Genomic DNA, 15,427 nt, shown 5'->3' on the forward strand with positions numbered 1-15,427 from the left:
AAGTACTCACCCCAGTCACTCGTGGTTCAATTTGACCACAAGCCACTTCATGGGTCCCAGTGGCTTGTGGTCAAATTGAACCACGAGTGAAAAGTAATTAAGTAATATTTTACTGGAGTTATAAAGTAGTGGAATAGGATAGGGCATATAGCCTATACTCAAGTATTCAAAAGTCCAAATTACAAAGTGCATTTTCTTTATACTCTACTGCATTTTTCGAATATTTCAAAAATAGAGAAAATAGTCGATCTACAAGCGTGCAACGGTGCAACCACCAACCAGTCACAATGCTACGCTGCCTATGCCGTTCTCACTGCTAGGGCTTAATTGCTTCATTCCTAATGTATTTTTGTAACCTATTGGGTCCCTTCCTAGAACTGTGGTGGAGTCAAAAGGTCATAAAAGTAGATATACTTGAGTACCAGTATACTCAAGCACTGAATGCTATAGGTCACATCTTAGCTCAACGTCCATTTATTTAATGCAGGGATTTACAAATGTTACAACAACAACTTAAAACACTGTAAATGAACAACTTAAGCACTATTTAAAAAGTGCTTTAGTGAGAATAGCTGGGAATGCCTGGCTGACATCTCACAGTGGATGTCCTCCAATCACCTCAAGCTGAACCCAGACAAGACTGAGCTTCTCTTCTTCCCAGCTAAGTCCTGCCCTATGCGGGAGCTAACTATCTCCGTAGACAACGCCCTGGTAACGTCTGTCCAAACAGCCAGGAACCTCGGTGTTGTCCTGGACAGTCAGCTCTCGTTCAAAGCTCACATCACAGCTGTCACTCGATCCTGTAGGTTCACACTCTATAATATACGACGAATTAGACCGTTCCTCACCCAGGAATCAGCCCAGCTCCTAATCCAGACAACAGTCTTGTCAAAACTCGACTATTGTAACTCCCTCCTTACTGGCCTACCAGCATGTGCACTTAAGCCTCTCCAGCTGATCCAAAATGCCGCAGCTCGCTTGGTCTTCAACCAGCCAAAATTCTCACATGTCTCCCCCCTGCTCCGCTCCCTCCACTGGCTCCCGGTCGCTGCCCGCACAGAATACAAAACTCTGATGCTGGCATTCAAGGCAACCAAAGGTATGGCTCCCCCATATCTTGCAAGTATGATTGAACCCTACAAACCCTCCCGCGCACTCAGATCAGCCAACGCAGGGAAGCTGGAAGTACCCTCACTAAAAACGCCGGGACAACGCTCCACACGTCCCAAACTCTTCTCCCTTCTGGCTCCAAAACTGTGGAATGCACTTCCCATTGCAGTCAGAACTGCAGCATCACTCCCAATCTTCCGCCGTAGTCTGAAAACCCACCTTTTTAGACTCCATCATGGCCCATAGCACTTCCCCTACCCCCTTAGATAGCATTTCTGTAGACTTAGATAGCATCTGATACAGACTTATAGCATGTTATGTAGACGGCACTATAATTGCATTGTATATAGTCATAGCACGCCATAGTACATATGTATAGCATAGTAGTATATATATATAGTTTATATGTATAGTCTCATAATATAGATATTCCACTGTTACTTTCTTAGCTTACGCATGTTTTATGATAAATGCTTTTGTGATGTATTCCCATGCTTTTGTTCTTGATTATTGTAAATCGCTCTGGATTAAGAGCGTCTGCTAAATGCCTAAATTGTAAATTGTAAATTGGAATCTAAAAACTCTAAAAAGGGCAGGGGAGGTGAGGAGGAAGGCAGACACACAGATCAGTGAACCTCTGTTTTCACTGGCAAATTTGAATCCGCCCCTCTAGAGTCTGTGGTCTAGACTCTCTAGAGTCTAGACCACAAATCATACAGCCTGGCGGGGCAGAGGGCAGGCTAGTGTGCCTGCACATGCAAGCCCCCAGAATGGCTGGCCAACTCTGAAGCCACGAGACATAGTGGTCAGAGCAGAGAATGCAGGCAGGCCCCTGCATTTAGCATGAGGATCCCTGTGCAGCTCGGGTTTTAATAACATTGAGCACTTCCGCATTTTGGACACCAATTCCGCCCTCTATCCTTTATAACTCTATGGGTTTAACATTGAGCGTTCGTTTGCACTGCCGCAAATGCGGAAGTATAGCGTTCTTCCGGGTGCTTAAAAACGCCACTGAGCAACATCCATTGAAATGAATACCCTGCCTGCCTTCCTGCCTGTATAGTGCAGTGTTTATCAGTTCCTGTTTGATCCAGTCTGAATAACCTGACAGTGACACACACGCACACGTACGCACGCACGCACGCACGCACGCACGCACGCACGCACGCACGCACGCACACACACACACACACACACACACACACACACACACACACACACACACACACACACACACACACACACACACACACACACACACACACACACACACACACACACACACACACACACACACACACACACACACACACACACACACACACACACACACACACACACACACACACACACACACACACACGGTTTTCCTATAGAGGCTGTGTGTTTATGATAAATAGTTCAAGGCCTGTGTGTGTGTGTGTGTGTGTGTGTGTGTGTGTGTGTGTGTGTGTGTGTGTGTGTGTGTGTGTGTGTGTGTGTGTGTGGGGCAACCTTCCTACTTCTCCACTAGTCCGATCCAGAAGAACACAGTTTGCCGGCCACTGCTACAAAGCTGACACTTCCCTTCTTCTCTGGAGTCCTGCCTCAAAGCAGACCAGAGGTAGAAAACTGTCGTTTCCTAATGTCATCGCTATAGGGACACAGGCATCAGTAACCAGGAACTGGGGATGAAGATAAGAAGATAAGGAAAGGAAGGCTCCTGATAGGCCCCGGCTTTGAGCCAGGGAAACCCCAAGGTGACAGGTCCCGTAGCAATAATGTTTTCCCCCAGAATCCCCACACATGAATCAGAATTAATAATCACAACATATCACAACACCGGAAATTCTAAATCTGTCATCCATCTTGGATCTGTCCTCCATGCGCAACAGCGCCTCTGGCGGGCAGGGTTGCGTAGCCAACCTGAGAAGTGGGGCAGCAATGTAAGAACCTTACATTTTGCATTTGTACAAAAAATTGAACACCCATGGCTAATGAAGGCTTAGACCCTCGTAGATTGGAAATGTCAGAATCGATAAATACATCTACGAGAGTCTAAATCTTAGGCTATAGTTCTAGCGTACAGTATATAGCTGCTAGTGCTATTTTGTTTTGTTTGTTGTTGCCAGCTGTGAGCAGAGACAGAGCACTCGCTTTGTACCGCAGGGACATCAAAGCCTCCCACTTGCTCCACATCTTAGGCTATAGTTCTAGCGTACAGTATATAGCTGCTAGTGCTATTTTGTTTTGTTTGTTGTTGCCAGCTGTGAGCAGAGACAGAGCACTCGCTTTGTACCGCAGGGACATCAAAGCCTCCCACTTGCTCCACCTCGGGACTAAAACAAGCGCACCTTCTTTACTCAGACTAATTCTCCACTTGTACTATATGACATAGGCTACTGTACACCAAGTCTATGTGATAAGTTATGATAACACATTGGTCTGTCTGTCTGTCTGTCTGTCTAGTATGCAGTTAAACAAATAACTTTCCATGTGGTCATTTAAATAAGTAATTTTGAGAGTCTGAGTGGCACTGAAATCAAAATACTTTCAGTATTTGCAAAACCAAAAGGAGCTAATTTAAATACATGAACAGAACAGGTTCTTCAGGACAGGTTTCAACTGTGTGCACTGCACTGCACAGTGCAAAAAACTTTGAATTAGACCACACAGGTTTATGAGTATACTGTGCACAGTAGCTTTTCATGGGTGCAATCTTTTCTAATCCAAAGACAAGTAAGGACATGTTCTGCATACATACAGACAAATTAGTATCTCGGGGGGAAATGGAAGTGGTGGGGGAAAAAATACAAAATTTACAATTGAAATCCTATATCTTCTGGGTCATACAGTCTGCAAATACAGTAGCTGATCTATAAGCTCACAATGCATTGTGCATAACTGAAGGTGCATGTACGTGTTCCCAATGGGCATCACTCTATTAAGACAAAATCATTTAGTTGTATGGGTAAATGCATCAAAATATATGGAACAAATGGATGCTAAGTTAAAGTGCCAAAGAAAAAAGGCAAACGTTTTAAATTCTAAATGTTTTGGAAGAGCATGTAATTAAGTAGTCAAGGTCAGGGGTGGTCACAATGCCAGCTTGTGATGGACATTTGCATAAATATTTTGTTTTCACCACAGACAAAATAAATGATCAATATTTTTTACCAGAATATATATATATATATATATATATATACATATATATATATATCAAGGTTCAAGGTTCTTTATTATTTGTCTCCCGAGGAAGAAATTTGTCTTAGACAAAGGGCCCGCATGCAAGCGTAGCCCTTATGTCCATGTCGCCGCATATATATATATATATATATATATATATATATATATATATATTCTGGTAAAAATCTCTTGCCAATATCTTGCCAAAGGTAAGGTAAGGTAGCTTCGATAGTGGTCAGGGGCGGCCTTATGAATCTGGAGGCCCGTTTCAAGGTCAAATATGAGGCCCCCATATACATCTATCACATATTCTGTTGATACAGCCGTATTGATACAACTAGTTTGGACTGTTCTATATCGCGCACATGTAGCCATCACTCTCGACAATTACGCAGGAACAACACCTCTCCCTTCACAATAAAGTGTCTCCCCTTTACCTCCCAATGCCGCACATTTTACCCAGGTTATTAACAGGAAATAGGTGCAACTTAACATCGTGGGAGAGAGCAAGGCAGCGAGTGAGAGAGATAGAGGGCTATGGGTGGCGGGGAGTTGACTGATGTCTGACAGTCAGTTGGACTGAGGGTGGAGGCCTGTTTCAATTGAAACTGGTGAAACATAGCTAAGGCCTCCTATGATAGTGGTGATATTCTTATTATGTAGAGAAAGTCTAAGACCTAGCTTGCATGGTTGGGTGTGCACGTGGAACAATGGAAAAAGAAAGATGAGAGTCAGAACAATGTAGGCTATTTTGTGTGATAAATAATGAAATGAAAGTGCATGACAGGAATGCAGTGTCACAACTAGTTTCACGCAAGGGCCCCTAACTTCGATCAGCTGGTGAACAAACCTCTAAGATGGAGTTCTGATGGTGATCAAGGGTTTCCACGGATTATGATAGTGGACTCAAGTGTTATTATAGTAATATTGTGTTATATTTTAAACACTTTTCTCCCAACGGTGAAAGTATTTTCCAGTTCTGCCCTCCTATGCCTTTGTCCGTGTACGGACATGTTGATGACCTCTGGTCAAGGTACATTTTGTAATAATCTGCAAAAATAACCAGTAACTGTGCATGGAGTAAAAAGTACAATATTAGCCTCTGACAAGTAGTGGAGTAAAAGTATAAAAAAACTTAAGTAAACGTTTTTTTGTTTTGTTTTTTTAAGAACCCCCCCCCCCCCCCCCCCCCTCAAATTTGTACTTACAGTAAATATCAGTATTTGAGTAAAAGTACTTATTTACTTTCCTCCATGACCACACCCCTCTGCTCTAGCCTCTTACTATAAAAGCTATGGGACGTGTGTGGACAACCCCCTCAGTCTCCATTCTCACCACTCGCAGGAGAAACAGGCTATTTTCTGCCGCTTAAAGACAAGAACAAGAAGTTCTGCAACACTCTGCAGAGACCATGGCACCAGCAGGATCCAAGAGGGTGAGCCCATTCTTACTGCATTTAAAACAAAACATCACTTGCAAAGTGTGATTAAAAAAGGGGAACAAAACCTTTGCAGATAGATAGATAGATAGATAGATAGATAGATAGATAGATAGATAGATAGATAGATAGATAGATAGATAGATAGATAGATAGATAGATAGATAGATAGATAGATAGATGTGAAGCATATTTTATCATAAAGCATTTTGAAATGGAATAGATAGATAGATAGATAGATAGATAGATAGATAGATAGATAGATAGATAGATAGATAGATAGATAGATAGATAGATAGATAGATAGATAAGATAAGATATAAGATAGATAGATATATAGATAGATACTTGAAAACGTTTGATATCCACTGATGCACTTTTTGTTGATAAAAAGTTACTTTGCAGAATGTGTTAAGCGCTTGGATGCAGGGGAGTGCGGTAAAGCAGTTGCCTGCATTCACTGCAGAGTCTGGGGGTTCGATTCCACCGTGGTGCATCCGTCTTTGTCGAGCATAATCTCAGAGTTTACAGACACAATGGGTTGTGTTTGGGGGAGGAAAGCCAGGTGAAGAAGTTGATATGTATCATTGCATGTATTATAGGGCATAGCAGGGGCCGTGGTTTTCTGGGGCCACAGAAAAATACACAAAATTCCCATAGAAATTTACAAAAATATAAATTATTTTAAGCCTAGAATCAAGGGCATCCAGGATCCTGGTGAAGTATGACCATAAAACCTTTGATTCTGTAGAAATTTTTAAAAAATGAATGGCCGATGTTTTAGTGGCATACACCAGAAAACCACACCCACTGCTATATCAATGTTGGACGGGAGGAGTAGCTCTACGTCCTCTCGGTGGGGGCTCCTCACTAGCAGGTCACGTACGTGAGCCAGTACTATACAACAGCAGTGACATAAATGTGTGTTGGGATGAATGAATTGGCATAATGACTAAATAAGAATAAAAACGATACTATTCAAGAACTTTTTGGAGAATCATTCATGTCCCAAGAATGGACCAAAGGAAAAGTTCCCAGCTCCATACATTTTTTCAGGAATATCTTTTTAAAATAATAGCCATAATAGCCAACGATTTGTTGCCCCTATACTGATATATTTTGATGAGAAATATTTTTAATGAAACAAATATACCTAGTTTAGTGATGGTGTGACAAAAAGTATATTTAGTGTTCTAGTTCTAGACTCGGGTTAAATGTGTATTTTAATATATTTTTCTATTTTCCAGAATGTTTTGGAGCGGTTGGATGCGGGGGAGGTGGTCATCGGGGACGGAGGTTTCGTCTTCGCTCTGGAGAAGAGAGGTTACGTGAAGGCAGGACCCTGGACCCCCGAGGCTGCTGCAGAGTACCCTGAAGCTGGTTAGTGTTCAATAAACCTTCATTAGTTCATTAATAATTACCCTGAAGCCATGGTTAATGCTCATTAAACCTTCATTAGTTCATTAATAATTGCCCTGAAGTTGCTTACATGTTCACTCATTCATTAATTAATTACTCTGAAGCTTGTTAGTGTTAGTGATGTAGACCTAAAGTATACTGTACAATTTTGAGTATCTCCCAATTTCAGTACTTTTAATTCTAGACTACTCCACTACATTTTGAGAGGCAAAATGTTTACTTTTACTCCACTACATTTACAGTATGCGTTGCAATGCAACGCATTATGAGCTTGTAGATTGGCTATTTTCAAAAGACCAAATGCTACATGTGCAGTGGTTGTATTTGGTGGTCACTGGTCATACTCTTCCATATATCATCATTACAGAATGATTTAATTTAACAGTGTACTTTAAGTGATACAGTATGATGAAATAATAGGGAGGAAAAAAGGATCACTTCACCCACTTTCTATATTTTATATACTAAATAAAATAGAAAAGGAACCACCGCTCATCTGCTGAAAAAAACTTTAGAGAGGTGCTGGAGCCACAAAAGGAGTATGAGGAAAAATAAAGGGAAGCTCTGCACACTCAGATCTGCGCACAATCCGTTTATTTTTGGCAAGCTTTCGGTCTACTGACCTTCTTCAGGCATGAAGAAGGTCAGTAGACCGAAAGCTTGCCAAAAATAAACTGATTGTGCGCAGATCTGAGTGTGCGGAGCGCACAATCCGTTTATTTTTGGCAAGCTTTCTACTACTGACCTTCTTCAGGCATGAAGAAGGTCAGTAGACCGAAAGCTTGCCAAAAATAAACTGATTGTGTGCAGATCTGAGTGTGCGGAGCTTCCCTTTATATACTAAATAAAAACAATTAATCACACTCGTGTGAGGGGTGCCCACTGTGGCTGCAAAATGATGTCACTGCTTAAGTAGCCTAGGAGTCCGCAGGCGGTTTGTTTTCGAAGAGGAAAAAAATCACACTTGTGTGAAGTGAGCGGTGCTCATATCATCATAAATCATCAGACATCACATTCCATGCTTAGCCATGACGTCACGAGTGGTGCGTTTTAGCTTTTTTTTGTTCACACTGCTAACCTGTAAAACTTTACACGTGCACTGCTAAACACGAACGGTTAAACATTTGCTTGTTTCAGTTCGTCAGCTGCATCGCGAGTTCCTGCGGGCTGGCGCGAACGTCATGCAGACGTTTACGTTTTACGCCAGTGATGACAAGCTGGAGAACAGAGGCAACGCTCCACGATTCACTGTGAGTATAGAGCTGTCGTACCGTCTCTGTATGTCCAAGACCGCTACTTTTCAGGAAATGGTCAAAAAGAAAAACAACCTATACAGTGTTCCCATGGCTCCAATGTGGTTATTATTTAGTTACACGCTCTTGCTGATACATTTCATTGGTTCAATATTTTTTAAACACGCAGTCACACTTAAGTCCCCCGTCCCCGTCCCCGTCCCCCCCCCTCCCCGACAGCAAATGCTTATCTTCCAGCTGTTGCTGGATGAATGGTGTGGGAGACACAGATAATGCGGGGTGACATGTGCGTGCGTGCGTGCGTGTGTGTGTGAGACCTTCACGCATGCCATTCATTCAGCTCTCCCACACTTGGCAACAACGCGCATCCTGCTACACATGTGTTGAACTCTATGACCCAAATAGTTTACCATGACTGCAAAGCTTCGAGGGGCGACCATGGCTGAGTGGTTAGAGAGAGGCCTTCTGGGAAAAAGAAGGTCCTCGGTTCAACTCCCCACCCCATTGTCTGTGTCCGAGTAGGACACGCAATTAAGGAGCATACACTTCACCCATTTTCAACCTTATCTTCATATAACAGACCCTCTCTAATGCACATTATGAGATGCCAGCATTTCTGTCTACTCACTCTGGGCCCTATTTTGCACGTAATTTTTCTAGGTCTTAGGCGGTAATTAAGTAATAACTGTTTTATACGTTTTGATGAACGCGAACACTTAAGACCCACCAGCATATAAAACACTGATTGAATCTGCAGCCTTCATCGTGTGTGTGTGCTTGTGTGCGTGCGCGCCATTATATCAACCACTTGAACCCCGGCCTTCATATACAACATAACCGACCAGGGGGAAAGCAGTCCAAGTACAGACTCAACTCAGTTTACTAAGTGGTTAACAACCTGTATTTATTATATAATATACTATATGTTATATGATTGGTTTGAATTTGTGTCATCGATTGATTCCAAAAACAAGGAACTAAAGTGTGTCCCTTATCGGTTCAACAAAGGGACACGTCTTTTATAAGGAACAATAAGGAACAAAGTGTGTCCCATATAATTTCTATAAGGGACATTATTTCAAGGGGCGGTTGGGAACCCTATAGATTTCCCATTTTAGATTTCAGCTATTCAGGTGGCGTCCTGTCCACTCCGCGGCCAAATATATAACAAGTTGTGAGTCCTTGGCACAAAAGTTTTTGAGAACTATACTGCTTTGGAAGGCATTTTGTAGAATCGGCCTCAGGTCTTATAATTGGGATGAAAACTCTGGCAATCCATTTTCCTGCAGGGAAAGCAGATCAACGAGGCGGCGTGTGACCTGGCCAGGGAGGTGGCAGAGGAAGGGGACGGCCTGGTGGCGGGGGGCGTGTCTCAGACCCCCTCCTACCTGTCCTGTAAGAGCGAGGTCGAGGTCAAGGGCATCTTCAAGAAGCAGATGGACGTGTTCGTGGAGAAGAACGTCGACTTCATGATCGCAGAGGTACAGCACGACGTGACAACGTCCTTTTTTTTTACCCTCCTCCAGATTGTTGTCTATATGATCCCTTACTCAAGCCAACAACCCTTGGCTTGAGTTTTATTTGTTAGAGAGCACCCAATCCACTATGAATCACTCCTTGAATGGAAAGGAATTGCATACAAATGTCCCCATTCTATGGGGTGGAATTGTACAATTTATGCAACCCAGCTCACCCGGAGTTCACAGATTGACAGACAGACAGATGGCAATCGTACAGAGTTAAAATGTTCTTTTAGCAGAAATGAGCTTGTTTAGTCTTGTTTGATTGTTTACCTGGGAAACCTGGTGTGCATGTGTGTGTGTGTGTGTGCACGCGCGCGCGTGTGTGTGTGTGTGTATGGGGGGGGGCAGTACTTTGAGCATGTGGAGGAGGCAGAGTGGGCGGTGCAGGTTTTGAGGAACACCGGGAAGCCGGTGGCGGCCACTATGTGCATCGGCCCCCAGGGAGACCTGAATGGAGTGACCCCTGGAGACTGTGCTGTCAGGCTCGTCAAAGCTGGTACACGAACGCACCCACGCCACACGCACGCACGCACACAAACATTGAAAAATCCCACAATAATAGCGAAACAGCAGGTCAAACATTTCAGTACTTAATTTGTGCGACAAACTTTGCATATGTATCTCCACATTTTGGGTGTCAAATGTCTCACACTTCTCTCTGTCTCTCACCCGTAGGTGCCCAGATCGTGGGAGTGAACTGCCACTTTGACCCCATGACGTGTGTGCAGACGGTCAAGCTGATGAAGGAAGGGGTGGAGAAGGCCGGACTGAAGGCTCACTACATGATCCAACCCCTGGCCTACCACACCCCCGACTGCAACTGCCAAGGCTTCATCGACCTGGCCGAGTTTCCCTTCTGTATGTTATGATTCTGTCCAAATTCTGATTCTTAGGGCCCTATCTTGTGCCACACCTTATCCCTAAACTTATATGCCATTTTTTATTTTTAAAAACATTTTTAAATAGTCCAACTAGCCGATCTACATTGACACACTGTGAGCGTGTAGATCGGCTATTTGAACCATTTTATGGACTGCCACCCCATATAGCAGCTTTTCAGTCCCTTCTGCCAGCTCTAGACGACATTTTTGAATGCCATTTGTTTTGTGTAAAAACAAAACAAAAAACAACAACAATATATATCTTTTTACGTCAATTACGTCAACGGGAGTGCTGGATTTTGTCGTTATTACGACAATTACATCAACGGGAGTTCAAGGGTTAAAAGGTTTTTCAAAAAAGTTAAAAAAAATGTTCGAATGACCAAAATGTCTATAGGGTTGAGGTGGTTAATGTAGGTTTTGTATTAATAATCTAATTCTACAAAGTAACTAAAGTTTTCAAATAAATGTAGTAGAGTAAAGTATAATAAGTAAGTAAATTAAGTAAATGTACTTACACCACTGCCTCCTCTCCTACAGCTTTGGAGCCCAGGATCCTGACCAGATGGGACATGCACAGGTATGCGCGGGAGGCTTACAACGCCGGCATCCGCTACATCGGAGGCTGCTGCGGGTTCGAGCCCTACCACATCCGTGCCCTTGCCGAGGAGCTGGCACCTGAGAGGGGCTTCCTACCCGCTGCCTCCGAGAAGCATGGCAACTGGGGCGCCGGCCTGGAGATGCACACCAAACCATGGGTTAGAGCCAGGTAAACAGGCAGGCTATTACCTTTTACTCACAATTTACAGTTCCGCAGATGCTTCTATTGTACAGTACGGTGTACAAGTATGCTACAAAATCAGAATAAGCAGAGTAAAGATTAACTCTTGTTAACAAACAAACTGAAGAGGTGAGTCTTTAGACTGTGGACTGAGACTGGCACTGCAGTTCTGACTGCATAGGGAGTTTATTCCAGTTTGGGAGCTAAGAGGGAGAAGAGTCTATAGGGTGTTTGGGAAGAGGAAAGATTCTAGGTTATACTGTAGGGTGTGTGGAATGTTTAGGACATGTGGAGCATTGGCCAGGGTGTTTTAGGGAAGGGAGAAGAGTCTATAGTATGTGTTGAGCGTTGTCCAGGGTGTTTTAGGGAAGGGAGAAGAGTCTATAGTATGTGTTGAGCGTTGTTCAGGGTGTTTTAGGGAAGGAAGAAGAGTCTATAGTATGTGTTGAGCGTTGTCCAGGGTGTTTTAGGGAAGGAAGAGAGTCTATAGTATGTGTTGAGCGTTGTCCAGGGTGTTTTAGGGAAGGGAGAAGAGTCTATAGTATGTGTTGAGCGTTGTCCAGGGTGTTTTAGGGAAGGGAGAAGAGTCTATAGTATGTGTTGAGCGTTGTCCAGGGTGTTTTAGGGAAGGAAGAGAGTCTATAGTATGTGTTGAGCGTTGGCCAGGGTGTTTTAGGGAAGGGAGTAGTAGAGTCTAGTATGTGTTGAGCATTGTACAGGGTGTTTTAGGCCTTTAGAGAAGGGGGTATAGGAGACTAGGACGCATGGAGCACTGTCCAGGATGCTTTAGCAAAGAGTGTGTATGTCCATTGTGTTTTAAGGAAAGGTTATGGATCATTGTCCAGGCTTGTAATGCCCTACAGATGTTGTATCACAATGAATTATCCATGTTGTTCTTGTGTCCAGGGCCCGTCGTGAATACTGGGAGACACTCAAGCCAGCATCAGGGCGTCCCATGTGTCCCTCCATGTCCACCCCCGATGGCTGGGGCGTCACTAAAGGTCACGGTGACCTGATGCAGCAAAAGGAGGCTACCACCCAAGATCAGCTGAAACAGCTATTCGAAAAGGCCAAGGGCAGCCAATGAGCACTTCTCCTGGGTATGGAGAGGGGGTGGCTGGGAGTAGTAAAGGTTCGACCAGTGGAATAAAATGTAGTCACATTGCTCACACACTAAAGAGCATAGAACCAATAGATACTCAATGGCTTCGTTTCAAAATGAAAGTCACAACTGTTACAAAATAATCGCCTCTGAAAAATGTAAAGCGTCAAAGTGAAACTATAGTTTTAAGGGATTTGAGGACAATATTGTAACTTCTGTTTTGCTCAGGTTGTAGCTTTTAAACCAAAAGGAGACTAGTGCATTTTGTGTGTGTCACTGCTGGAGACATTCCTAAGGGCTGGCCACACCAAGAACATATAACAACTATACCATTTTATCAATCAATCCACCATCAAGTCCACCCCGCAACTACTGTATATGACGACAGTACTCAACAATAATAGTTCAAATTATATTCACAGTGCTGTTGTGTATGTCCCTTAGTTTGCATTTTGATGTGATCTCAAATTTTAAAGAAACTCCATTCTGTCAACAAACAAACCAAATACATTGTATTATTTTATTGGAATAATTTGGAGGTTTAGGTCAAGAGCCATGATTCCGTGTGGAACATTCACAGGAAATAGCCGGTCTACAAGCTCAAGTCACTCCATAAAAAGCAGGGACCTAGTGTAGACCCCTGGGAAACCCCAGACAACAAACCATAGGTTTTAAGTGGTTAATACTGACAATTGATATATTGACATATTCCAGGGGTGGAGTTTGAGGTTACAATGTCTCCCACATTCCCTTAATGTTTACAAACCAGTGCTGATGTCTTTGTCTTTTTAGGACCTTATTGTAACACTCCAATGCCTTATTGTGACACTCCAAGTGCCAAATATTAAATTCCTCATTGTCACTGTGGGTACAACTTAATGTCCTGTCCTGTGTATGGTACAGTAGTACTTACATATTCTACATTCTCTGACAATAAAGTTATTGAGTTCTGTTTGCTTTTGTCTGAATTCATTCTAAATCTAAACATTCTTATCAGTGATGGAAAAAGTACTTTGAAATAGCCTACTCTGTTATAAGAAAAAGCTCAATTTTCAAGTTGTCAAATGTACTGTAGTATTTGGGAAAATAGCAAATCCATAATCAAAATCTGCAAAGTAACTATAAGTCGAAGTAAATGTACTGAAAACTGGCCAATGTGCACCCTGCCCAAACAAACTTGGTTGAGCCAATATAAAATTGCCCCACAATATTTTTTTCCTGCCCACTCTATAGTGGGGCAGGTTTTCTTGTTTAATACTGGTGAAGGGTAAATTCTCTACACATTCTCTAAACTCTCTAAAAACACTACAGTATGTGTATATGAGTGAGAGAGATAGATTTGTGTAATGGTAACCACAGCTATTTTAACCTTTTCATATATTTTCTTAACTATTTAGGCCATGTAGCACTTTGAGATTTGTTACAGCTTGCGTTTACATTTGGTGTAGACAGAATAAAGCAGTCCCAGTACAGAGATAACTCAGGTGGTCCAGTTTACAAATAGGGTTTAAGTGGTTAAATAATACCCTATTATAATAAACTAGTATAAGATTGTGTGTTCGACTGATTGTGTCCCTTATCAGTTCAATAAGGAACACGTTCCAAAAAGTGGAGATTCCGTATTTCAAGGGACGGTTGGCAAACCTAAATGTATCCACTCATTGTACAAGACAGCTTATGACCATTATTGGTTCAACACACATTTGGATTTAGATTGTGTTTAGTACAGTAACACATTTTATGACTGCATTTGTGAAGGTTATTTTTTCATTTTCATATATCGTGATATAGCATTGATGAAATCTGTGTTGAATATTTAAATATACTGTATTAAATAGTGACATTATCAAGGGCTAAATATCGCATCGACATCATGAGGTACACATATCGTCCCACCTCTGTGTGTGACTGTGTGTACTGTATAAATCAATTGTCTACCAGTGATTCCTCACCCCTGTGACTCAGCAGCCCTGAGTGAAGACCTGAGCTCTGCTGCCCTCTGGAGGACTGCTGCCTGCATGACTCTCATCTTCACCCGATGAGGATAACTACTGCACATTGACTATTTTACATTTCATCCTGAAAGACAGCTTTAATCTTTCCATCAGCAGAAGCTTTTCAATCTGTGTATATTAGTCCATGCCCTGGGATATGTTGTGCTAATTCGTCTAAAAGCACCAAGTTTTGCACAGATGTCATGTAGACCAGGGCATGCTCTAATGATTTAGCTAGGGCGCCCAAAGTATTGGCATCATAATATACTTTCTGTACCTAAGTAAAAGTACTCACATTTTCCAAAGATTATCAAGCTTGTTCCAAAATAGCCTTTCTGTGTGGAGCATGTTCATGTCCCCTAGGGTAGGTACCCTCACAAAAAACATGCAGTAATCCTGGTCTCTAAACTGCCTCCCCTGGCCAGCTGGGGCACCTGATGGAAGGGAAAGGAACTAGTTGGAATAACGTGCTCCTTCCACTGGCTTTAGTTCCGGCACACCAAAGGTCCGACAGTCATTAGACCGACAACCTACCCCAAACCGCAAGCACGACGCAACGCATATCGGACCTGGAGCGACGGGTGATTTCAGCATGTCGGACCTTTGGTGTATCGGATAAGCGTGCGCACCCCCTACATCCAACCGAGGAGACTCCCCACTGTCAGCTGAAAAGAAGAGACTTACACTCCTCATGCATTGAAGGAAGCATGAGGTCTTTTTTGCAGACCTTACACACTTGCATGTTTTTGTTATGGTTG

At 42.8% G+C, this 15,427-nt stretch overlaps 1 protein-coding gene across 1 annotated transcript; it reads left to right on the forward strand.

Annotated features, from left to right (window-relative positions):
* The first annotated feature begins 5,583 nt into the window (after window positions 1-5,583).
* Window positions 5,584-13,627, forward strand: bhmt (betaine-homocysteine methyltransferase). The gene is made up of 8 exons (XM_083793526.1): window positions 5,584-5,713; window positions 6,964-7,096; window positions 8,273-8,385; window positions 9,678-9,869; window positions 10,260-10,407; window positions 10,587-10,769; window positions 11,333-11,561; window positions 12,480-13,627. The coding sequence occupies exons 1-8, from the start codon at window positions 5,690-5,692 to the stop codon at window positions 12,658-12,660; spliced, it is 1,203 nt and encodes a 400-aa protein (XP_083649652.1). The 5' UTR covers window positions 5,584-5,689; the 3' UTR covers window positions 12,661-13,627.
* The last annotated feature ends 1,800 nt before the right edge of the window (window positions 13,628-15,427 follow it).

This window comes from Protomyctophum parallelum (genome assembly GCF_964188405.1).
Source record: "Protomyctophum parallelum genome assembly, chromosome: 21".
NCBI classification, from domain to species: Eukaryota; Metazoa; Chordata; class Actinopteri; order Myctophiformes; family Myctophidae; genus Protomyctophum; species Protomyctophum parallelum.